Source organism: Melospiza georgiana, chromosome 18 (assembly GCF_028018845.1).
Source record: "Melospiza georgiana isolate bMelGeo1 chromosome 18, bMelGeo1.pri, whole genome shotgun sequence".
In the NCBI taxonomy this organism is placed as follows: Eukaryota; Metazoa; Chordata; class Aves; order Passeriformes; family Passerellidae; genus Melospiza; species Melospiza georgiana.
Window position 1 is genome coordinate 7,847,882 of NC_080447.1, and position 23,145 is coordinate 7,871,026.

Here is a 23,145-nt window from a genome sequence, read left to right on the forward strand (position 1 = left end):
AGGGTTTTGGCTCTGAATCCATGTGATTAAAAAAAAATAACAATCTTAAGAAAAAAGAATGTAGTTCCCCGATTATCAGTAAAACTTGGTTTTATACAACAATATTTTTATGTTAAAGAGCTTAACCATGTGATGCATAAGCAAGATGTATTAATATACTCTCATAAATGCTTCTAATGTGTCATTGAAAAATGGATTAAAAGTGTATTGTTTGGCATAATTCAGGTGCCAGAGAAAAAAATGTTTGGATTATGCAAGGTATTTCTCTGAAGCCAAGTAGTTAAGGAATAAATGGCAAAACAGTGTGAGTTAATAACCAGCTATTGGAGGGAAAGGGAAGAGTATGATTAAATGACCTATTTTAGGATATAATGGTTAACAAGAGAGTTCTCAAGGATTGTACTTTGTATTGATGTTATTATATTCAGTTATTTAGGGACATGGACCTGTTGGAGCAAGTCCAGAGGAGGCCACAAAGATAATGAGAGGGATGGAGCAGCTCTGCTGTGGAGACAGACTGAGAGAGCTGGGGCTGCACAACCTGGGGAAGAGAAGGCTCCAGGGTGACCTTATTGCAGTGCCCAAAGGGGCTGCAACAGACCTGGACAGGGACTTTTCACAGGTTGTGAAACACATAGTGACAGGACAAGGGAGAATGACTTCAGACTGAAAGAGGGCAGGTTTGGATGAGATATTAGTAAAAAATCCCTTACTGGGAGGGTGATAGACACTGGAACAGGTTACCCAGAGAAAATGTTGATGTCTCATCCCTGGAAGTGTTCAAGGCCAGGTGGGATGGAGCTTGGAGCAACCTGGCCTGGTGGAAGGTGTCCCTGCCCATGGCATGTTGTTGGAATCAGAATGGTCTTCAGGGTCCCTTCCACTCCAGCCATTCTGTGATTCCATAGTTATATTTCCTAGAATGGAAGCTGGGGCAGTGAAGTCATGTGTGTGGTTTGCAGAGACACATTTTGCAGCAGTCAGAACTGAACAGAACAACTTCTGGGGGTAGACAACCGAATGACAAAAGTTCTACATGAATAAGCAGAAAGTCAAATGTCCACTGAAGGGGAAAACTTTAACTACTCTTGCATCTTAGAGTGTTGAATTATTTGTATCATCTCAGGGAAAGAGATCTGATGGTAATTGGAACTGAATGCTTAAGTAAAGTTGCTATTTTCAGCTTTATCCCATGGCTAACTGCTGGTTTGATTAATTTTTTTTAAAGGGGAGAATATGTCTGCTTGGTTTACATCTATATTGCACACTGTCCTTTTGGAAAGGGTTTGCCATACCTCTACAGCTTCCTCCTCCTGCCTTTGTGTGCTTTGAAATACACCCCAAGAGGGCTCAGAAATGTCATCTTATCTGCAAGAAGGCAATGTGTGGGATATATGGCAACTTTTGGAATCAGCTTTTTTTTACAGACTTTTTTTTTACAGACTGAAGGATCAGAATTTAATTAAAGACAATAAGCCCAAGGATATTCTGGAGAGCAGCAGTGATAGTGAAGAGAAGATTCCAGCTGTCAAACCACTCAGTGTACCCAAACGGAAACTGGAACTTGAGGGAGAAACAGTAGAAAAGAAGAAAAAAGGAAGGCCTAGGAAAGACTCCAGACTTGTACCAGTAACTTTAACTGTTCAGGTGAAATATATAAAATTCATTGTGGCTTTCAAAGTTCATTTAATAAAGTCAGTCCCCTGTTGACTTGTTCCATTGACTCAGGGAAACATGAGTAGTATCAGTCCCTCAGAATTTTTAGCCATCCCTCTTCCATACCTTTAAATTTACTGGTTTTAGAATTTAAGCTTAGAAAAAGCAGGTGCACGTAGTGTGGCAAATGTGTTTATCTTTTATATAACTATGTAGCTACTTACTAAAGGTCCCAGCATGCTAAGTAATGCTAGCCTGCCAAAGACTGTCTAGAATAAAATGAAATGCCAACAGTTTTTGGTGGTGTATGATGGAGACTGGTCCAAGAACAAAAAGTGACTTGGATATGGTGATTTAAATGTTTATAAATTTCCTCAGAACCCTAAAGTAGTTGCATTAGTTTCCATCATTTTCAGGCATATAGATACCTGTGTTTTCAGTATCTAGAGCTTCGATTTCCCATGTAATACACCAGAATTTCAGGAATTAGTTGCAGCTGAAAATAGGGGCGTTTTCAAAAAACAAAAAGAGACCACTTCAAGTTTTTGTGTTTTTCTTTGATTCTTAGAAGCTATATTAAAAAACTTGTATTCATACAACTAATTGGAACAAGACTAACATTTGCAATTGTCATTATTTGGAATTTTAAGAAAATTCTTTTTCAAATCAGTCTATTTGATAGAATATATTTGGTTTTCACTTTTTTAAATAAAAAAATGTAACTATTTCTGCAATTTTTTTCCAGTCCCCAGCTACACTGGCCTCTGAGAAGGATGCTGCTTGCATCTCTGCACCAGCATTAGCACTTAAACTGCCAACCCCAATCCCACAGAAATCGTTTACTTTGCAAGTAAGTGGACTATAAGGAAAAATACTTTAAAAACAAAAAAAAAAATCCTGCTTTCTTTTAAATATCCTCAGGTTATTCACATCCTTTGATGAGTTAATGTTTGAATGCATGTATTTGTTCAAGCAAGCAAGATGGTAAAGCTTTAGCTTCTAAGAATATGTCTGTGTGAGCAAAGAAAATGGCAAATCAGCTAAAAATGGGTCACTTCTGACCCAGCTAAACTCCAGAGAGGAGTGAGTACCTCTGGTTCATCAGTCCCTCCCCCTGGTTAGCCAAAGTGTGGGGTGGAGATAAGAGTCTGCAAGGAGTGGCTGCTGCACTGTTACTGCAGTGGGGTTGGGAGTACACCACTGAGGAGTAAAACCAGGGCTTTTCTGAGAGCTCTCTGGAGGTGCTCTGCATCTGAACAGGCTGGCAAATAGTAATGTTTTAGGTATTTATGAAGCAGTTTTTAGGTGTGTTCAGGTTGTGGTAGTCTGGTTCCAATGGCAAGACTGTGGGGAGACTGGGCACATACAGACTTGATCTGGTGCCCATAATTAGGAAGCAGAGACAGACTAGCACAGCCTTTCCTTCTGTTTGTGCCTCAGATACAAAGAAATTACTTGTGTTTTAGGCAAGGCTCATTTTCAGAGGTCTGCTTCTTTTGAAGTGCCATGGTATATTTTGAACCCACATTAAACAGCGAATGCCATACTTAAAAGTGTTCTCAAAGACAGCATTGTTTTGGTTCTAATAGTAGTTGCTGCTTTTTTGAGTAATTTTGTCCTCTTCCAAAAATTATTTTATTTTTTGTATTTCAGATATGTTCAGATCCGTCAATGTACCTTGAAGTGGAGAATGAAATGACCACAGTGGGGGGCTCAAAGCTGAGCAGGTTAAAGTGTAATAGAGAAGGGAAGGAATGGGAGACAGTCCTGACCAGTCGAATCCTCGCTGCAGCAGGAAGCTGGTAAGAGAGTATCTTTTGGAGGAAGGAGGTCCTGAAGGCCAGAAGACATTTTTAGGTGTACAAAAGTACAGTTTACAGTTATTTTTCATAATATTTATGAGTAAATGTGTGCACCGCTCTTAGTCTCAGGTTTTGCTTCAAGAATTAACTCTATGCAGTCCTAAAACATCACAATTTGCATTAGCCAGTTACAACTATTTTCCTGTATTTTTACATTTCTCCTTTAAATTTCTTCATTAAAGTTGACTAAATAGTAAGTGACAGGTTTTCAAGTGCTAACTAGTAAAGAATGAAAAATTTGAAATGGCATATGAAAACACATGTCAAAGTATTTTCCTGAGTCTTTTGCTGTTTTTTCTCTTAATTTTTCTCAATTTTGCCTAGTTCCAACTTCAGAGTTTCAACTGAAAGTGTATTTCTGAGCCCTATCTAGGTCTGAAAAAGAAGCAGGAGATTTTAAAGCTAAATACAGGTACAGCCTTGAGGGAGAGCTTGTGTATAACCAAAAGCTTTACTGATATTTCCAGCTATGCCCCTTGGTCTGTTTAGTTTATGACTTCTCTTGGTATTGAAAATTTTGTCTTAAAGCTGCAATAGTTATTTTTTAGGGAATTTACCCAAGTTGTATGATAGCTTAAGAGTTCAGCCTGATTTTATGCATCTTGCATTTGACAAGACACAAATGTTTCTTGTTTATTTGTTTTGGTTTTTTTTTTTTTTTTCCCAGTGAGATTGTAACTGTGGCCTGTGAGAAACGAACGCTGTCAGTATTCTCAGCTTGTGGTCGTCGCCTTCTTCCTCCTATAATATTGAACACACCCATTTCCACCCTGCACTGCACAGGCTCCTGCATCATGGCTCTCACCACTGCTGCTACGCTCTCTGTTTGGTAAGGGCCACGGTGCCTCATGTTCATGGGTACCTTCAGTTGTTGAGACAGGAGCTTAAACCACATCAGCTCTGAGCACAAGTCCACTTTTGAGTAGAATCTGCAGAGTTAACTGGGCAGGGCTGGTTCTGTTTCAGCAAAATCCTGTTTCTGTTCTGACAGTGCAAAATACTGAACTTCATTCTAGAATGAAGATAAAGAATCAGCTGGATTTAATCAGTTTAAATGCTTGTGATGCATGTGGAATAGAGTGGGGGTGGGGAAGAGAAGTATGGATATTTCCATCTTCCATCACACTTAACCAATGAAGCACATGAGTTTCAGAGTTAAAGTTCTCCAGCCTTTTTCTAGATGCCAAGATAAAAACACTGGTAACTCCTTTGCAGTTGTTGAATTCAATCTAATGTCTCAGCAAGTCAGAGCTCCTAAAGGAGTTATTTAGATCCTGTTTGCTTTGTTGTAATGAGGTTTCCTGATAAAGAGCCATAAAAATTGTTCTCTGCTATTAACTTCTGTCTTGTCATAAGGGGTTTAAGTTTGCCAAAATAATTTTGTCAAAGCAATGAAGAAAATGTCAAAACAAAAAAAAAAAAAACTGAACACATTCCCCAATCCCGCACTTTGTCATGAATAGTGAAAAAGTGCATTTATTAGAAGATATTTGAGTTTTCAATTGTTTGTTAACTGCAGACTTGTCCTTTTGTCTTTTTCAGGGATGTTCACAAGCAGACAGCCATTGTCAGAGACGAGTCTTTGCAAACAATATTTTCAGGTAATAAAAAAGTCCTTTAATTACCAACCTTTAAGCCCACCTGTACTATTTAGTGCCATTTATGAATATGCTGAAATTCTATGAAACCTAAAAAACCTAAACAACTAATTTCCCTTCATTATTGTATAGTAAAGGGATGTTCTTGAAATAACAGTGATGACAATATCAGTGAGTAGCAAACTTGTGTGAGATTCTGTAGCTTATAGTCTGCCTTGCTTCTGAATGTAGAAATTCAGTGTTGTGAAGATCACAAGATAAATACTTAATGCAAATATGCTATTACAGCAATTTCTCTGTAATTTGCATGTTTACTGTCTCTGTGCTGAACAACAACTGATTATCTTCTGATTCATTACTTAAAAATCTTGAGTTTCAATCACTGCAATATCTGGCACAACACAAATCATCAGAAAAGCAGTGTCTCAGAGTACATTAGCTCCTGCTTTAGCTTTAATCCATCCAGTACTAATCCAAACTAGCTAGAAAGCAGTTGTATTAGCAGTTTGCAGATGTCATCATTAGAAGTTACATGTACAAGCCCTGAGCTTGGAATATGCTGGGAAATGAGACTCCAGCTATCCCACTTACTCTGTGCTCTTAGAGAGCACACTTTTCTAAATATGCTGGAGATTATAATTTTAACTTAATGGGGAAAAGAAAGCAAAAGGCTTTTTGGGTTACAAAAGATGTGGCAGAATTGCTGAAGATTTTCCCTAGTAAGGCGAATGTTCCTAATTTAGCCCATTTTCTCTATAAATTGCAGCATCAAGATTGATAATGTATTTTGCAAAATTGATGTTAATGCTACTGCACTGAGCCTGGTGCTTGCCATCATTAGCTTGTGTCTTGACTTTCCTATCAGTGCTTGAGAACAACATTGAACTTTTTTCTGTTAGTTGCTGTAATTGATAAGAAATGGTAGATACCATTTTTTCACCATTTTTAATTATGAGTCTTAGGCAAGACTCCAAAAGAAACACTTTGGTCTGATTTGACTTGCAGGAAGTGATGCAACTGTCTCTCAGATCTTGCTGACTCAGCATGGAATTCCTGTCATGAGCATGTCTGATGGGAAGGCATACTGCTTTAATCCTTCTCTTTCTACATGGTAAGTCATGGATTACCTCCTCATTTTGCAACTCACAGGAGCTGACATGTTCTGGTTTACTGGGAAGAAATCATTCCACCTCAGAGTCATGGAAGAGTCATTGCTAAACACAAGGAAAGGCTACACAAGAGTCTGTGTCTTGTTGGGGATCAGATGGGCTTTCCCCATGAAAAGGCAAAAGTTCCTGTGAAAAATTTCCATGGCTAAATTATTTACAGGATCTTTCCGAAACAGGTTCTTTGTTGTTTCCTAAGAAGAAAAAAAACCCATGTTGTATACCTAATATAATTGTTGTAATTAGTGTAATGAGCCTGCTGGATGAAAGGGCTTATTGTTTTAACTCCTCCTTAGAATAATTGTTGTTATTCAACTACTCGAAGCGAATCCTCTGGAAAAGGAAAAATACCCTATTTGTTTATTAAGGGAGTAAGGAGCAGGGGACAGACTCTCAGCCATAATTGTGAATTTGCTGCTATTTCTTAGTTTGTACCACAGCTTGGAAAATATATAAAAGAGCAATGTGTTTAGTCATCATACAAATTTAAACATGATAAAGCAGCAAAGGGTATTTTAAATATTTGTACCATTTTACCCTTGTGCTGTATGAAATCTAAACTTAGCATTGGTTTGAGCCACTCTTTCTCCTGGCATCTCAAGCCAGTGAAGATGATATCCTTAATTAGGTGTGGAAATGGCAGCTGTAATGTCAGCTCCCTCCATATGAAGGGATAGCTGTAATTATGGAAAAGATTGTCAATGTTTGTGTGTCTGGTGGGGGGGAGACCTGACATAAAGTAAAATCAAGTTCTCAATGAGAAAGTCATTATCTGTGTTCATTCCACACATCAATCTGGGTCATGACTTCTTATTAGATTGTAAAATGGCAAGGAGAAAATTCCTTCCAAACTAATGGTAAATTATATTATGTAATTAGTATTTTTTACTTTGGGAGTAGGAGGGACACACTTCAAGCAGAATTTGGAGATGTAGTGGGAATAATCAGGGTCCTTGGAATTCCTGAGCCACTTCAGTGATGTTTTTTTGGTTATCTGTGAAAACACAAGTCCAGTTTTGAGGCATAACAGAGCTGGGTCTGCTGACCTTGCTGTTTGCGCTCCTCAGACTTGTTTTTTGTTTTTTTGCTGTTTTCCAGGAATCTTGTTTCTGACAAACAGGACTCTCTAGCACAGTGTGCAGACTTCAGGACTAGTTTGCCATCTCAAGAAGCCATGCAGTGTTCTGGGCCCTTGGCTGTGATACAGGGACGCACATCCAAGTATGTCGTGCCAGCGTGGCTGGGTTTTGTCATGGTTCTTATCCACCTGCCTGGGTCACTGGGTTATTTCTGAAATGCCAGTGGCTCTGAAATGATCAGTCATTCACACAGTGATCCTTTGCAGGCTTATAGTCTGTATCTTAATGTTATGAGATTGTTTGGGGGACAGGAAAACATGCTCTGAATATAATCATTTTAAGTTTCCTCTTTATTGGATGGGTAAGGTATTGGACAATTCTGTTATACTTTTATTAGCTAAGCTGCACTTTTTTACATTTTACATTTTAATTTTTAGTTTACCAGCTTTCTGGAATAGGCCTGCAATTTTTGAGTTAGTTCAGTTGGCCTCAAAGAATCTATTTAATGAAGTCTTTGAGAAAGTTGAGATATTAGTCATCTAGTGAGTATTTTTAACATGTGAAAATATCACCAAGGAATTGTGTGAGCCAGAGCAGATTCCTGTAGGTAGCTTTATAGCCCATCCTCCCTTGGATTTTAATTCGATTTCCCAGGCAGATTTCTTTGCTATTTCTGCCTTTCACATCCAACTTTAATTTTTTTCTGGAGAGAAACTGTGTAGTGTTGTATGATTTTATTGCTGTTCTCATGAGGGGAAGGGGAGTTCATTGTGAAAAGCATTTGAAATATAAACAATCAATACTGTTTTTGAGAGAGAGAGAGACAATAACAGAATGAAAAATTCCCTTTTTGAAAAAAATTCTAATAACTAGAATTATATATCTAATAACTAGAATTAGAATTTCAGATTAGCTTTCTAATGACAATGTGTTTGTATGCAAGAAATTTTTTTTTGTCTTGTGTGCCTCTGGAAGATTGGTGCAGTATAGCTAGTGCTACAAAAAGATATAATCTTTAAACTTGTATGTGATTTTATGGCACATTAATCTTTTTGGTTTTGCAGTTCAGGAAGGCAAGCTGCAAGATTGTTCTCCATGCCTCATTTAGTGCAACAAGAAACAACACTTGCATACCTGGAGAACCAGATAGCAGCAGCACTTATTTTACAATCCAGTCACGAATATCACCACTGGCTCCTTATCTATGCACGGTACCTAGTTAATGAAGGTGAGGCCTGCCAGGCTCTGGTGCTTCTCTGCAGCTCTGAGAAACACTCTGTTCATGTCATGTATGTGTGTGATTGCCCTTAACACCTTCCTTTTAGCACTTGGCTTCTGGATCGGGTTTGCTTAAAACCAAAACAAATTGCATTTGCTGCTGCAGTGCTGAGTCCTCAGGAGTCCTGTTTGGACACAGTGGCTGGGGACAGACTGTCTGGGGAAGCAGTGCCATCTGCAGACTGCAGGAATGGCAGTTGCATTGTGAAACAGCCCAGTGGTCTGGCAGGCACATCCTAGGTATTGTCTGGCAGCAGCTACAGATGTTTCAGGGAAACCAGGAGCACTTTGTAAAATGCATAACCCTCCTCAGCCAGCTAACAATTGCTGCCTGATGTGAGGTGGAGGGGTTCCTCAGTCTCTGACACTTTGTACCTGAGCACATAAAATTGCAGAGAATTTGCTTGTATTGCTTGCACTTCAATTTTTTTTTTACAATCTAAAATTTCAACTGCCTGTACTGGTGAGTTTCACGTGTTAAATTCTCTGAGAAAAGAAATACACAAGAAAAGTTCCTTGTGTCTGTTTTATATTTGAATATACTTTATCTCTATGCTATTATGTTAAATAAGGTTAACCAACTGACTTTATACTTTTTGTCTCTTTTGTATCTCTGCCTGTCTACATTCATAATTTAGTAGTTCCCCTTGTATTAATTCAGCCTTACTCCTCACCTTGCATAATCATTCTGCAGAGAGGGAAATGAAATGGTTGACGTTACACCACCTAATAGGTGTTGGCAGAATTAAAATCAAACTCATTAATTCTTGCCTTTTCCTTTACCTTATTTAAAAAGAGAGCTTGTTGAACTGCATGTGGTTCTCTCTGTCCTTCCCCAGTTGAAATTAAAATATTCACCTTGGGTGATGGTTGTACTTTTAAGAGCCTTCACTGAGAACCTCTGCTGCATGCACTGGGTTCCTCTGGCACCTCCAGATGTTGCTGCCATGGATGGATGGATGGATGTCACAAAAACTGTGCTTTGCCAGATGTGTATTGCTGCTTCACTAATTTTCTAGAGCTGCTGAACTTTGAAAATTGCACATCCTATTATTGACCCTTTATTCTTGTGATTATTTCAACATCTACCGAATTCTAATCCAGTAAAATACTTGGTCTAGGATATGTTGATTGGCAAGTTACTCTTGAACAGACTTTGTTTCCTGCAAGGGAATTCCCCCCTCTGATTTTTGGGTAAATAAAGGAGGCCCAGAAACTGTGTGTGGTTGTATTAAAGGTGTTTTGGTTTTTAAAAAGCTGGTATGTTTGTGTGGGAGGGGAGAGAGAGGTTCAGATCAGGGCACCTCTTAAAACAAGCTGGAATAATTACTTCAGACTTCAGTTTTTCTCCCTGTTGTAGATTCATCTTTAGTAGTGGGTTTGGTTTTGAGAACCTTAAATAAGACCCTTCAGAGCTCTAAAAATTATATGTCCAAAGAATTGCTATAAGAATAATAATGTAACTTTCTGAAATCAATGTTTTGAGCTTTATTTTATTCCAGATACTTGTAATTCTTTTCTGAATGTTGTCTGCTACATTTGTGGAGTGGTTATATGTAGTGAAACACTGTCAAATATGATTTTATTTCTGACTATCTCCAGGGTTTGAATATCGTTTGCGAGAATTATGCAAGGATTTACTGGGTCCAGTCCATTACTCAGCTGGAAGTCAGTGGGAATCAACAGTTATGGTAAGTCCTGATAATGGTTTAATGAAGAAAAACGAAGAGTTTCCCATAAAAATTACAGAGTATTATCCTTTCCACACTCTGCTCTGATCACATAAGCAGGCTTTCTCCCATGGCACTGAGATTTATTCCATGTGAAACCACAGGCAAATGCTTGTTGCCCCAGTGCCAGCTCTGGTGCTGTCTTGAGTATCACACAGATGAAGGGGAGTTGCATGTTCAGCTCTCCACATGTTGAGACAGCAGCTTTGAAACAGGCACATGCCAAAGACATCTTCCCTCTCAGAACACAGCCTGGAGTCTGGAGCTGCAGAGGCTCCTCCAGCTTCATGAGTGTGGAAACGTAAAGACAGCTTTTATTCTGGGAGTCATGGAAGCAGAGTGAGAACATAAAATGCACAGCTCTCTCTAGGCAGGAAAAAGGGCATGAATCTTAGAGAGCTCCATGAAACATATGTTAATAATAACAAATAATGGATTCTGAGGATGCTTTTGTGTTTTCTGTGCAGGGTTTACGAAAGAGAGAACTATTGAAAGAGCTTCTTCCTGTTATTGGACAGAACCTCCGCTTCCAGAGGCTTTTCACAGAGTATCAAGAGCAGCTGGACATCTTGAGAGACAAGTAGCATGTCCCCAGATTTTCCCTGCGGGGCCTGGTCCCAGTGAAACTGCTGAACAGCGTTACGGAGACGAGAGAGGAGCGAGAGCCCGGCCAGCGGGGACACTCCTGAAGAAGGGCTGTGCCACAGAGGTCCCCAGGATACCTGGAAATGATGAGTGCAGGAGCTCGACAGTTTCCCCAGTGAAACTTGACCATTGAAGCTGTGACCTCTGTTTCTATGGAAAGTCATGGATATGTACTTCAGGGGGATCCTTTTGGATCTGGATCTCATTTAATATTAAAACTAGCTGAGAACTGTTTGTGCGGTTTCTTGGATGTCCTGTGAAAAGCACAGTACTTCAGAGTACACTGAACAGCATATTTAACCCTGTTTGGGGTTTTTGCCTGAGGATTTATTGAGGCTCAACACTATATTAAATTAGATGAATGAGCCACGTAAAAAGAAATTTCATAAATATTAAGGTATTATGCAGCCAATAGACTCTTTCCTGTGAATATAATAATAATAAGAGGCTGTTCTAACACATGGACTATTTTTGTACTAGAATTTGCTAACTTGTAATATGGAATTTTATTTGGCCAATAATCAGGCTATCACTACAAAGTCATCTTGTAGGAGTTTAATTACAAAGGCTATGTTTCAAAGTAATTCTACCAAATTAACATGTCATCATCAGGTTTTTAATTTTTCAATGTTTGTAAAAGGCATTTGGGGGGAGGGGGAGGGATACAACGGGGTGGCTCTTTTTGTAAGTACAAAATAAAAGAACATTGCATTGGTTTAAAAAAAAAACAAAAATCAAAAACATGGTCTTGAATTATTGCAAAGAGCACAGGCATCTCCAGAAATGTCAACACAGGCTGAATCACGGTAATGTGTCTGGAAATAAATAATTTTGTCTGGATGATCTTTCCTCAGAAAGCACGATCAGCAAGTGCTGGTGATGTCTGTGGACAGTTGCAGTGTTTGCCCCTGGAGCCCATCTCAGCTGAGGGAGCAGGAGCTGTGGGAGTGCTCATCCTCTCAGGGAATGCTCATCCTGTCAGGCAGAGCCAGCAGGCTCCCTCACACTGAGCAGAGTGCCTGCGCTGCAGCAAGGAGGGAGCTTTCTGCAGTTATGGCTGTGTTCCTTGTGGAGTGCTTTTGGAATTCCACTGAAAATAAATCAGGTTGTTTTCTTTTCCCAGAGTGTCCTTGGTGCTGCGACAGGAGCAAGTGAAGGTGTTGGTTCTTTGCAGGCCCTGCTGTTTAGATGCTCCTCAGTGCCTTGCTTTGAAATGTCTTTGAGTAAGAGAATTGTAATGATTAAGTGTATTTAAACCCTTGTAAAAGGGCAGTTTCTTCCCTAAACATCTTACAAACAATATCCTTCCCCCTCAGCCAGGACAAGGAGTAGCTGTGCTGCTGTGGCCAAAGAGTCTGATAGTGAGAACCAGTTGTCGTATTGTAAATCATTCATTTGCTGTTGCCAGCTAGACTACAGTGGTGGGAACAAGTATTCTGTTCCTCAGAGGAGAGCCATAACAACATGGAATCACAGACTCTCAGAAATCATTTATATAAGCCCCTGCAAGCAGAGCAGGATGTGCTTGCCTTGTGCTCATGGCTGTAGCCAAGGACCAGCTGATGGAATTGAAACAGGAGTTGAACTCATTTTATGGGAGCCTGGTGCGGTCAGTGCAGTCTGACTGTCCACTTCCATTGGTGTCACTCCAGTGGCTCTGTGTGGGCAGTGCCAGGGTGATGGTTTAACCAGGAAAGAAAAAAGGAGCATGAATGGATTGGAGACGTTTGATAAGTGAAAGCTCCAGGACAACTGGTGGTTTCCTTCTGCTTAAAAGCAAGGGATCTGGGCTGTGCTCATCCTCTGTTCGGCCTTGGTCATGCCAGTCCTAAGGAACCGTAAATTCTTTGTCATTAAGTCTTTGAAGAGACACTGAAATGCATTTTTGTGAAGAGCTGTATCCATATTAAGACACCAAGTAGGTTTTTCTACCCATTTTTTCTTGGGAGGTTCTATCACTGCCCAACAGACCAGGAACACAAAGATTTTCAATTCCAGGCCAGAAAACATGTTTTAGTGAAGCGGCAGCCCTGGAAACTGCGCTGAGGTCTCAGGCTGAACATCCCCGGCCATCCCGGCCTGTTCCCGCGGCCCGGAACGCGCCTGCCGCCGCCGCTGTTTCCGCACCGCGGCCGTTCCCCGGCGCACCCGGCGGAAGGCGCGGCCGGGCCTGAGGCGCAGCGCAGGCCGGGCAGGCCGAGCCGCCGCCATGGGGAAGCGACAGCACCAGAAGGACAAAATGTGAGCGGGGGGCGCGGGGGAGAGCGCGGGGGGCCGGGCTGTGCGGGGCCGTGGCTGTGCTGTGCTCAGTGACCCTCCTGTCTCGCAGGTACATCACGTGCGCCGAGTACACGCAGTTCTACGGCGGCAAGAAAGCGGGTAAGGGTAAGGGTAAGGGGGGCGGGCCGCTCCCTCAGAGACCCGGGCCGAGCTCCGAGCCCTCAGCCCTCAGCCCTCTGGTGCTCGGAACGGCCGCGTCTGTGCCGGATCAGCGTCCCCGCCCTCACCGGGACTGTGCCCGCTGCTGGGGCAGAGCCTGAGCTTTAATTATCACATTTAAACTCAGCGCTGTCCGACTGTCACGGCTCTGTTTTGAAGGTTTTCCGGCAGTGTAGTGTCAGTTCGGAAATGTTAGTTACAGTTTCGCAAGCTTTAGGGTATTTATCCTTGTCATCAGTAACTTACCACGGGTTATGTAGCAATATGTAACTTTCAAATGTTTCTTGATTATCTAGAATACCATGTATTTATTAAAATTTGTTGTGTGGGTTTTCTTTTTCCATAAACAGACCTTCCACGAACCAATTTTAGACGTTTATCATTTGATCACTGCAGGTAAGACAACAAATTGACATTATCATTATTTAATGACACACCTGTTTATCACTCTGTTGACACTGAACTAAAACCGTGTTCTTCTGAGGTAGTTACTTTCATTGCCTTGTGCCTGCTGTGGCAGTAGTGTAGCAAGAAAAAGTTGAATAAGAACTGAAACAGAGTCTGCATGACCCGTGATCAGTGTTTGCAGAGGTTGGAGCTGATGGCTGAAAGGATGCACAAGTGATGAAATAATGCAGAGCAATTACTGTGTACGTCCCAGCCTTCCAAATCTGTGTCCTCAGGGCTCAAATCTGCTTGTCCCTGCTCAGAATATGTTTGGTCGGTCACTCATCTTACTAAGATAGAAATTAAGGTAGATTGAAGAATATTTCTGCTGTTTTTTTCTATTTAGAGTTTACTGCTTGAAGTGCAGAAGTGAGGGAGGAGAGTTGGTAGAAGTGAGTTAGAAATCCCTGTAGATTGGGTAGGTCAGGACGTTGCCTTCCACACCTGTGAGCTCAGAGCTGCCAGGACTATGAGAGCATCCCCAACAGGGGATGCTGAGTGTGATTGCCAGTTACATCATGATTTCCACCTGGTTTTGCTAACAGGGTTGTGTTCTCTTTTTTCTAGTTTGTCTCTGCAGCCATTTGAGTACCCAGTTTGCACACCAGATGGGACAGTCTTTGACATCCTGTAAGTTCCTGTCTGTACTTAGCTTTATTTTTGTGTTACAGCTGTGTAATCATAATTTAGTCTTAGCAAGTTGGCAAAAACAGTCATGGCCATCAGTAGAGGTTTCTGATGGTGCTTGTCATGAGTTACTTTATCCCTTCTCTTTTCAGGAGCATTGTACCTTGGATAAAGAAATATGGAACCAATCCAATCACAGGAGAAGTAAGTAATGATGGGTGGATTCACATCATGGCTTTGCTTTCTTTATGCTCCGTTTTTTATTTAATGTGTTAGAGAAACAAAAATGCCTCAGTGAAAGCAAAATGAAGTTGAATGGGAGTGCAGTTTTGAAGATGTGTGGAAGAAAGGAAAGCGTTACCTCTATTTATTTTTTGTGATCTGGTTGTAAATGGGGCAGAGGTGAGTGGTTCATTTGTGTGAACTCTCAGGGTATCTTGCCTGCCTTCCAGCTGTGGCATAATGAACATCTGTACAGAGGGAAATACAAACTGTTGTTAATGCTGGTGCTGCCCAGAGAGCCTGACTGGTCATTGATGGAAAACTCTCCTGCTGTCTCATATAAGCACAATTCTGGTTCCTGCAGGGCAAGGGGCTCACACCTCTCCCTCTGGGATTAGATTTACAGCAATGTTTCCTAACCCAAAGGATATTTGGCATCATGCAGATTAAGGACATTAATAGATGATATTGTGAATGGTAAGCCTGCACTACAAAATCTTCTGAGTTGTCCTGACAGTGTATTTCAGAAAGCTTCTGTCATGATGGTTCACCCACTTTGTGGGTTCCTCCCCCTTTTTCTGCATAAATGCTAATTATGAAGGGATTACTGTCTGTAGCAGGCTGAAATGGTAAAACACTGAATAAACATGAAGTACAGGAAATATTTCCCTGTTCTAATTATCTTTTTTCTGATGTGTAAAGTACATTGTCTATGAGGGCACAGAGGAAAATTTTAAGCAGGAGCTGTTGCATGAGCAACTGAAGTTTCCTCTCTTTCAGTGCGTGCAGTTACTTTTGTAGGCACTGGGTGGCAGCCCTTGCCCAGGGTTGGGGAGGTTTGCCGCTGCCTCTGGGCTGAGATCTTGTGTTCGATTAAAGATTTTCCTGTCACACAGATACGAGGAAAAGCCAAATACAGATGTAACATTCCAAACTCTAAACATGAACAGCCTGATTATCTTCCTTCAGGTGTGTTTGTGCAATGGTGAGGTGATTGAAGGTCTTTCTTCACACATGTAGAGGCCAGTGTGTGTTGAGAAGGAATGAAATTACAGCTATTTCATTTGTTTTTGCCAGCCTCTCACCACCTTGCTGCTCTCTGCATTGGTTGGGAGTTTTGGGGTGTTACCAGATCAGTTTCTTTCACTCAGAGCAGCTCATTGCAGACTGTGAACCATGATGTGGTTTAAAATTGCTTCAAGTAAATAATAAGCAAGAAGTGTAATGTGCCTGACTGTGTTGTGTAATGGGGAGAGAGGGAGACTGTGCACAATATACTTGGTGAACCATAAATACTTAAATGAAGTCAGGCCTTGAGGCCTGTTAGTTTACCAGACTTGTGCTTCTTCCTTTTGCTCTGTGTCACTGTCTGGGGAGCCCTTTCTTCCCCCCTCTTGTTCTGTGGTGGGCTGGTGATGTACAGCTCTCTCCTCCACAGGACCAAGGTGTTCCAGATGAGATGGAAGAAAAAGGGGACACTTGTTCTCCAGAACAGCATACAGCCCTGCTAATTCAGCTCTGTGGAGCTCTTAAGTTGAAAAGTGGGGTTGAAAGAAGGATTGTGATTTAGACTTTGTTTCCCAGAGAGGTATCTCATGTTTTTGGAAGAGTGGGGTGGCATTGGGCAGAAATGGGATAGGAGTGCTGGGCAGCAGCAGAAGAAGTCTGAGCTTGTGCATCTCTGGACTGTTCTGTCCTCTGTTGAATCTGTCACTGTGTGTGCACCCTCTGTTCCCTGTGCACCTTGTTCATGGAAACCAGAAAGTATCTTCTGTAATGAATTGGTGACTTGAGGAAACTCAGGACTCTGGGTTTATTTGGAAAGGAATTGAGCCAGATGAGCTGCAATGCCATGTTGTGTACACTAACTTATGGAGTTACTTTGCACAGGTTGGTGAAGAGGCTCTGGAGAAATTTTGCATTTATTTGTCTTGAAGTAAAAAATAGTCATGAAACCCTTTGTGGCTTGTACTTCTCTAATTGTGGTTTGCTGTAGGACAGATGCTTTAGAGAAGTCAATAGATGCTTGGAAATGGGGGTTAATGGTGCACTCCTGGCACTCACTAGCTCTGTCTAGCTGCCTTGTTTCTGAAGTGGAGCCCTCAGTGGAGAACTGGAGAGCCCTGCAGTCATTAAGATATTAATCTCTGCTGTGCTCCAGGGGGTAGGACTGTGCTAGTCTTTTATTAATTGGATGTCTGTGAACTGATCTACAAGGACTCTTCTGAATCCTAAGCTATTGGACCAGCCTTTTTTTCAAGAAATGCTGCAATGCAAATCACTGTTGACCTTTGCCTAGAATTTACCATGAGCTATTCTAGAAAATAACTTTAGATTTATTCCCCTCCTCCCTTTTCAACAATACATTGTGGTAAAAAATGCTTGTTTTACTGCTACACCAATAATTTTGGAAGAAGCAGTGCATTTCTCACAGCTGAACTAGAGTCTGTCAGTTGGCATTGTCTCACTTACTTTTTCTGTCAGCTTTGTCAGGACACTGCCCTGGCTTATCCTTACACTAAAATTGCATAAAAGAAAGTGGAAAGTGATAGTTAGCTCATTCCTTTTTATGACAGCAGCACTTTGGCTTCTTGGGCTTGCAGAGAGTTGCAGGCTTGCCAGGAGGTTTCATGTAGTGACGTTCTGACAGCCTGACCAGCATGGCCACACGAGGCAGCCAGCTGGGCTCAGGGTACCTGTTTCAAGGAGTGAGATTGGCCAGAGCATGTCTGCTTGCTTGGAATCTCAAGCATGAACAGATGACAGATCAGCATGCCTTTTGACAGGAATTTCAAGGAAAATTGGTTTTCTTTGTTGCATGGATATGTTCTATGTGGGCTGAGCTATTTTTCCTCCTGTTCATTGTAATGTGTCTGATGTCAATACCTATTTTTTCCACTCTGGTTCAGTGACATTCTGACTGTGTGTGGGCAGGCCAGATTGTTGTGGCTGTACTTTCAGCGCCTGTAACCTTGGGCAAATATCTCTGTTCCCTTGGCTCAGAAGTAGTTACTGTCTTTGTCCCTGGTTCCTCCTTTTGTCTGGGAATTTAACTCTTTTGGACACTGGAAAGCCAGTTAATTTGATTGAGTCCAGTTAATTTAGCCTGGCCTATGAGTCAGGCTGGGAGACCTGAAGATGCTGTGTGGTGGATTTATGAGACTGAGGGTCCCTTTTGTGGTCTGAATGAGACAGAGCAGAATTTGTGTTGTGCCCTGTCTTGTGCAAGGTTGGGATCCAGACCTGCAGGCCACAGAGGGCATTTTCTTAAGCATCACAAGGTTTTAGCTTCTCACTATGTTAAGAAGGAAATTTTTTATTAGTGTTTTCTACATGTTAGAAAAGCCTTTTTCTTGGTCTGCCTCTGAAGATAACCATAAAGAGGAGTCTGGTGCATATGATGAAGTAATAGAAGGCAGAGCCACTGACATGGAAAATGAGAACCAGCTTTGGAGTCAGAAGGCTAAAAATCCCTGACTTTTCCCAGTGAGACATCTGCCTTTTAAAAAGAGAGAGCTGGACACAGAGCAAAGCTCTGTGTACAATATAAATATTTGCTATTTTTCTCCCACACCCTTTAATCCTGTATTTACCAAATGAAGCTGACTTGGGGTGAAATTATGACTAACATGATCAAATAGTGGCAGTACAGGTGCCTGGCTCCTGCAGCAAGCCTGTCTGATCAGGCTTTGGGAGCACCAGAGAGCTTGTACCTGCAATGCCCTGCAGCAGTGACAGCCTGCAGTGGACACCTCCTCCCTCCAGCACTGCTCACTAGGAATGTAAACAGTGCCCTTTTTTCAATCATTTGTTTGAAGTAAGGTCAGTAAGATGATGCTTGCCATAATAATTACAGGCACTTTCAAAACCTGTAACTCCTTACCCACAAAAGAAGCAAATTGCAACTACATCTGTTGTTTCAAAACTTGGGAAAGCATTCTCAAATACATTCCTTAAGTAAATTTATCTTCCAAATGCTGATGGCTATTGTTACTTCATTTTGTTGTTGAAATCATTATTTCTTTTCAATTTGATCAAGTAGATTTCAGTGAGTTTCATAGATCCCATAGAAATCAGTTTTGCAGTGAAGCTTGCTGACCTGGTTTAATGAAGAGGATATGAAAAAATTGCTTCTTTTACTGTTGATTTGTTAAAAACAGTAAACTTGATTTGTTAAAAACAGTAAACTTTAAAAATGAACAAACAACCTTGCAATGTTTTTTTTTTTTTAATGCACTAAAAAAGTGTTTGGCTATCTAAGTAAGGGAAATCCTGTCTAAAAAGGATGCAGAAATTGGAGCAAAGGTGAAACTCCTTAAACATAGAAGTGTTTTTACCATGTTTGTATTTTGAAAGCATAGAGATAGAAATAGAAAACATTGATAATTGTTTCTTCACCTGGGGAGTGAACATAATGAGAAACAGGGCTTACGTATTTTTTCTACTTTTGCAATATTCTGAATAAAGAAACTGTAGTGTGTGAGCAATGTGGGAAATACCAAGCAGGAACAGGTACTAAACTACAGTTTAAGTTCTAGCCAGGACTTTATGTTTCACTACAAATTGCTTTCCAACTCTGTCACATAACCAGTGCAGGGTCCCTGTGTTTTAGGAATGGATTCCTGAAAGTGGGTTGGATGAGCTTCACACATGACTGAGTCAGAGGTGTGGAGATCACAGTCACAGACAAAACTCATCCAACTCTGAGTCAAGTGGAACCAATCTCAGGCCTCAACTGGGAGGAGGACAAGTTCCAATTTCATGTGACCCTAATGGCTAAATCAACAGTGACAGTGGCTTTTAACTCAGTTCATATGGTCTGTGAGGTAATTTACTGCAGATTGCTGCTTTAATTGTGTTGTTCCAGGTGTGTTTCTAGATAATGAGCAGCAAATAATGGATGTCATTAGCCAAAACCCTGTGGTTTGAAGGTGCCCTCTTTCAGGGCAGTGTAGCAGTGTACACTGTCAGGAGAATGCAATAGCCATAGATAATGTGCAGTGGGATGCATTTTCAGAGTCTTTGTTGAGACCTTTCTGTAACCTGCTGGTAATGTTACCCCACGATTCTGATGATCATCTAAAAATGGCATGTTGAGGCAGGAGTCAGATTTTCCTTGTGCTTTCTCATCTTTTTGTCTTGAGAAATTTTCTTCATTTACTGTTTCCAAAGAGATTGTGTTTATTTGAGCATTTTCATCTTTTGTCTGGGTACAAAATACCAGCAGGAAAATGCTGTGGAGAATTCCACAGGCAGGCTGTGTCCACATCAGTTTTCCATATCTAGAGTCTGGGACTGTCTAATTAAGAGCTAAATAGTTTGACCAGTTGAGATAATTTTCATTATGTAGAGCTCAGGAGTGAGTCATATCCCTCTCACATTGTTTTTTCCTCAACAGCAGAGCACAGCACCTGAAATCCAAGTAGTCTGCTGTGTTTTCTCCTTGGAGCTTTGGAAATGAGTGATCATTTAGGTGGATTGGTAACTTCAGGTCTCATTTGGGTGTAATGTGAGTGATGTATAAATGAGAATTTTAATTTTTCTCTAGAGAACTCCTTTCACATACATGTCAGAAGAAGTCGGCACATCTTCAGCTTTGAAATTCAAAGTATATTTCTTAATTTGTCTGATGCAACTCAGGTCTTCAGATATTGCAGAAGTTTAAATGTCAATTGCCCCCTTTTTTTGCCTTTTATTTAACTTAGCATATTTTCCCTATATATTTGAAATGAGGGTTTTTCCTTGTTTATTTGTAAGAAAAGTTTCAGTGTGGAGTGGAAATACAGTTTTTTTCTGGGTGAGTAATAGCTTATTACAGAACAGAGAACAAAGCTTACAGAAATAAAGCCAAGGGAAGCTTTGTTGTTGAAAAATGATTCAGACAAATCCATCTTGGTTTTCATGTGCTGCAGAAAGAGGAGTGAAATGATCAGGAACAGAAAACTGGGAGACTGTCTGAGGTCTTTGCCTCTCTCAGTCTGCTTTGCAAACTGCGTGCTCTGTCTTGAACCAGTGTTTGCTTTTTGCCTGCTATGGCTGCTGAGAGTTTTTGGTGATGGTTTTTCATCTGATACATATCTTCTGTAAATTTTGGGTTTGACCAGCTTAGTCTTGTTTGTATTGGTGCCAGAATTGTGCTTCTCTGTGTTAGTGTTTACAGCTGTGTGTTTCGCACGGCAGAATTTAATGCTTTCTTGACATTCTGTTGTTGAGACTTGTATTTTCCTCTCAGATGTTCTTCATGCCTTTAAGTTCTCCATACCCTACATGGTCATGGTTCTCCTCCACATCTGTTAAATTTTAATATATCTTCTTTGAACAGAGTTAATCTTAATCATACACAGTAAATGCTGTGTGAATGCCTGGTACAGTGGTGGGAATATTTTCTAATCTCTTCCTGAAGTACTTTGATAATATCTGATATATTACACATGATAGTGTAAAACCAAAAATCATTTCAGTGTGTATGTGTTGAGACAGGAAGGGTGCTTTGAGAAAATGAGAATTTGTTGCATTTTCTTTTGGTAGTCTGGGTCATTTCAGAAGCAGGTACAAGTTAGAGTTAGCCAGGATGAGCAGTAGTTCTTCCTTTTCTCTTTATTTTGTTGTTTCCAGTTAAATGTTGCTGCCTGTATTTCTGTGGGCAGCAGCAGACTCCTTTCAGACACGGGTGGTTACAGCTGTTGTCATTAAGCATCTCTCTCCAGGTGCATTTTTGTCTGGGGCAGCAGACACAGGCTGCTGCTCAAGTGCCCAGAATCCACTTTGAACAAGCTGAACTCTTCAATATGCAGCAACTGAGCCATGTCGTCTTACCTCATTGGCCTCAGAAATTATTAGCTTTTAGTCAACAGTCTAAACGAGTTAATATTTGACTAGTGACCATAAATTTTCAAGGTCCCTGGATGGAAACATATGAGGACATGGTTTCTGCCCTGAGGAATAACCACAGAGTCACGTGGCATAATGAAATGGTCATAAAGCACAGGGGTGATCAAGGGGATGAAAATCCCACTGAGTTATGTTCTGACAGATAACTCCTTCTTTTGTTGGGTTTTCTGAAACTTTCCCTCTCTCCTTTGTGTGGATAGCTGGTTCTTTCTTTTCCCGAGTTGTTTGTGTGTTTTACAGTAGTGCACCCAGCGCCACTAAGAGTTAGCCTTTATCTGTCCTAAAACGGGGATTTATTTTTCAATTCCCTGTATCTTTGGGAAACAGTGAGGGCAAAGAAGATGAGATTTGCTTCTACTTACTCTTCAAGTGCTTTATCAAAAAAAAGACATTTAAAACCCTCCAGTGTCATGAGTCACTGGCCAAGCTGCTGTTCCTCCTTCACACCTTGCTGACTCTGGTGGTGATGGGCAGTGTTTGATCCAGTAACTCACCTCTGGGCACAGGCAGATAAACGTGTCTGCCATTATTTCTAATGCATTATGTCCCTTACAGCAAAAAAGTATTTACATCTAGGTTTTACAGACTGAACAGATGGTCTCTCCTTTTCCTTCTCTGTGTTTTGATGTAAGTGTGCACATTGGATGGGATTTTGTGACTGTGACACTTGAAAAACTAGCAGCTGTGAAGCGCTCTAGCCTTAAATGAGATGCAGCATGAGGTTTCCCACAGATCTTTACTTGCCTGTTTTTCACTAAAATTGGAGACTAGATTTTTGGTGTTTCTGCAAAGCTTTATTTTCCTTGAACTGTGCTGTATTTGGCTGTGGATCTCTGGATTGGTAGACTTTTGACTGCATTAGGACTGCAGGTTTGAACTTGCAGTGCAGCTACATGTCTTTTTCTCATGGTAATTTCTGTTAATGTGCTCTTTGATAGAGCAGCATTATTGCTGGTGTCTGTGAACCATGTGTGTTATCAAGCATATCTTTATGGTTCTCTGGACAAGGCTTTGGTGACCATATGGTGTCAGTTTAATTAACTTTTAAATATGTAAATACAGTGATCTAGAAGTATGTAATGAAGGATCTTCTGTGTCCATTTCCAATCTAGCTCAGCAGTACAGGAAGACTGCAGTTAAACAGCAGCTTCATCCAAGAATGTGAATTGAGGGTATCTTTTTAGCATTAGGTAGGCAGCTGTGAAAAATATTGAGCATTTTTGTTGTTGAATTAAACATAGAAATAATACCTGGAATTGTGAGACTGTTCTGGCCTCTTGGCTGCTGACCCCAAATTTTTAATGGATTGTTAAAATACATATAGATGGCTTATTTTGTTAAAACAATGCTGCTGTTTCCAGTTGCAAACCCTTATGTGTATGCTTGAGGATTTCCAATGCCCTTTATCATCTTAAATCCATTTACAAAATCTGAAATAAGTAACATTACACATGGAGTTATTCCAGTACTATTCATTGAACTCATGCCCCACTTTCTTGGGGAGA

The 23,145-nt window shown here is 40.8% G+C and overlaps 2 protein-coding genes across 5 annotated transcripts in view; both read left to right on the forward strand.

Annotated features, from left to right (window-relative positions):
- LOC131091193 (protein HIRA) overlaps positions 1-11,748 on the forward strand; it is a 32,136-nt gene extending 20,388 nt beyond the window's left edge. For all 3 annotated transcript variants that reach the window (XM_058037112.1, XM_058037109.1, XM_058037111.1), the window contains 10 exons: positions 1,443-1,647; positions 2,402-2,506; positions 3,310-3,458; positions 4,186-4,347; positions 5,061-5,119; positions 6,122-6,227; positions 7,381-7,503; positions 8,426-8,589; positions 10,242-10,330; positions 10,837-11,748. In XM_058037112.1, the coding sequence (XP_057893095.1) occupies positions 1,443-1,647; positions 2,402-2,506; positions 3,310-3,458; positions 4,186-4,347; positions 5,061-5,119; positions 6,122-6,227; positions 7,381-7,503; positions 8,426-8,589; positions 10,242-10,330; positions 10,837-10,953 (1,279 nt within the window). In that variant the 3' untranslated portion in view covers positions 10,954-11,748. The remainder of the gene's footprint in view (positions 1-1,442; positions 1,648-2,401; positions 2,507-3,309; positions 3,459-4,185; positions 4,348-5,060; positions 5,120-6,121; positions 6,228-7,380; positions 7,504-8,425; positions 8,590-10,241; positions 10,331-10,836) is intronic.
- Positions 11,749-13,172: 1,424 nt separating this feature from the next.
- PPIL2 (peptidylprolyl isomerase like 2) overlaps positions 13,173-23,145 on the forward strand; it is a 68,038-nt gene continuing 58,065 nt past the window's right edge. For both annotated transcript variants that reach the window (XM_058036841.1, XM_058036842.1), the window contains exons 1-5: positions 13,173-13,255; positions 13,344-13,393; positions 13,804-13,849; positions 14,468-14,530; positions 14,680-14,731. In XM_058036841.1, coding sequence (XP_057892824.1) covers positions 13,224-13,255; positions 13,344-13,393; positions 13,804-13,849; positions 14,468-14,530; positions 14,680-14,731 — 243 coding nt within the window. In that variant the 5' untranslated portion in view covers positions 13,173-13,223. The remainder of the gene's footprint in view (positions 13,256-13,343; positions 13,394-13,803; positions 13,850-14,467; positions 14,531-14,679; positions 14,732-23,145) is intronic.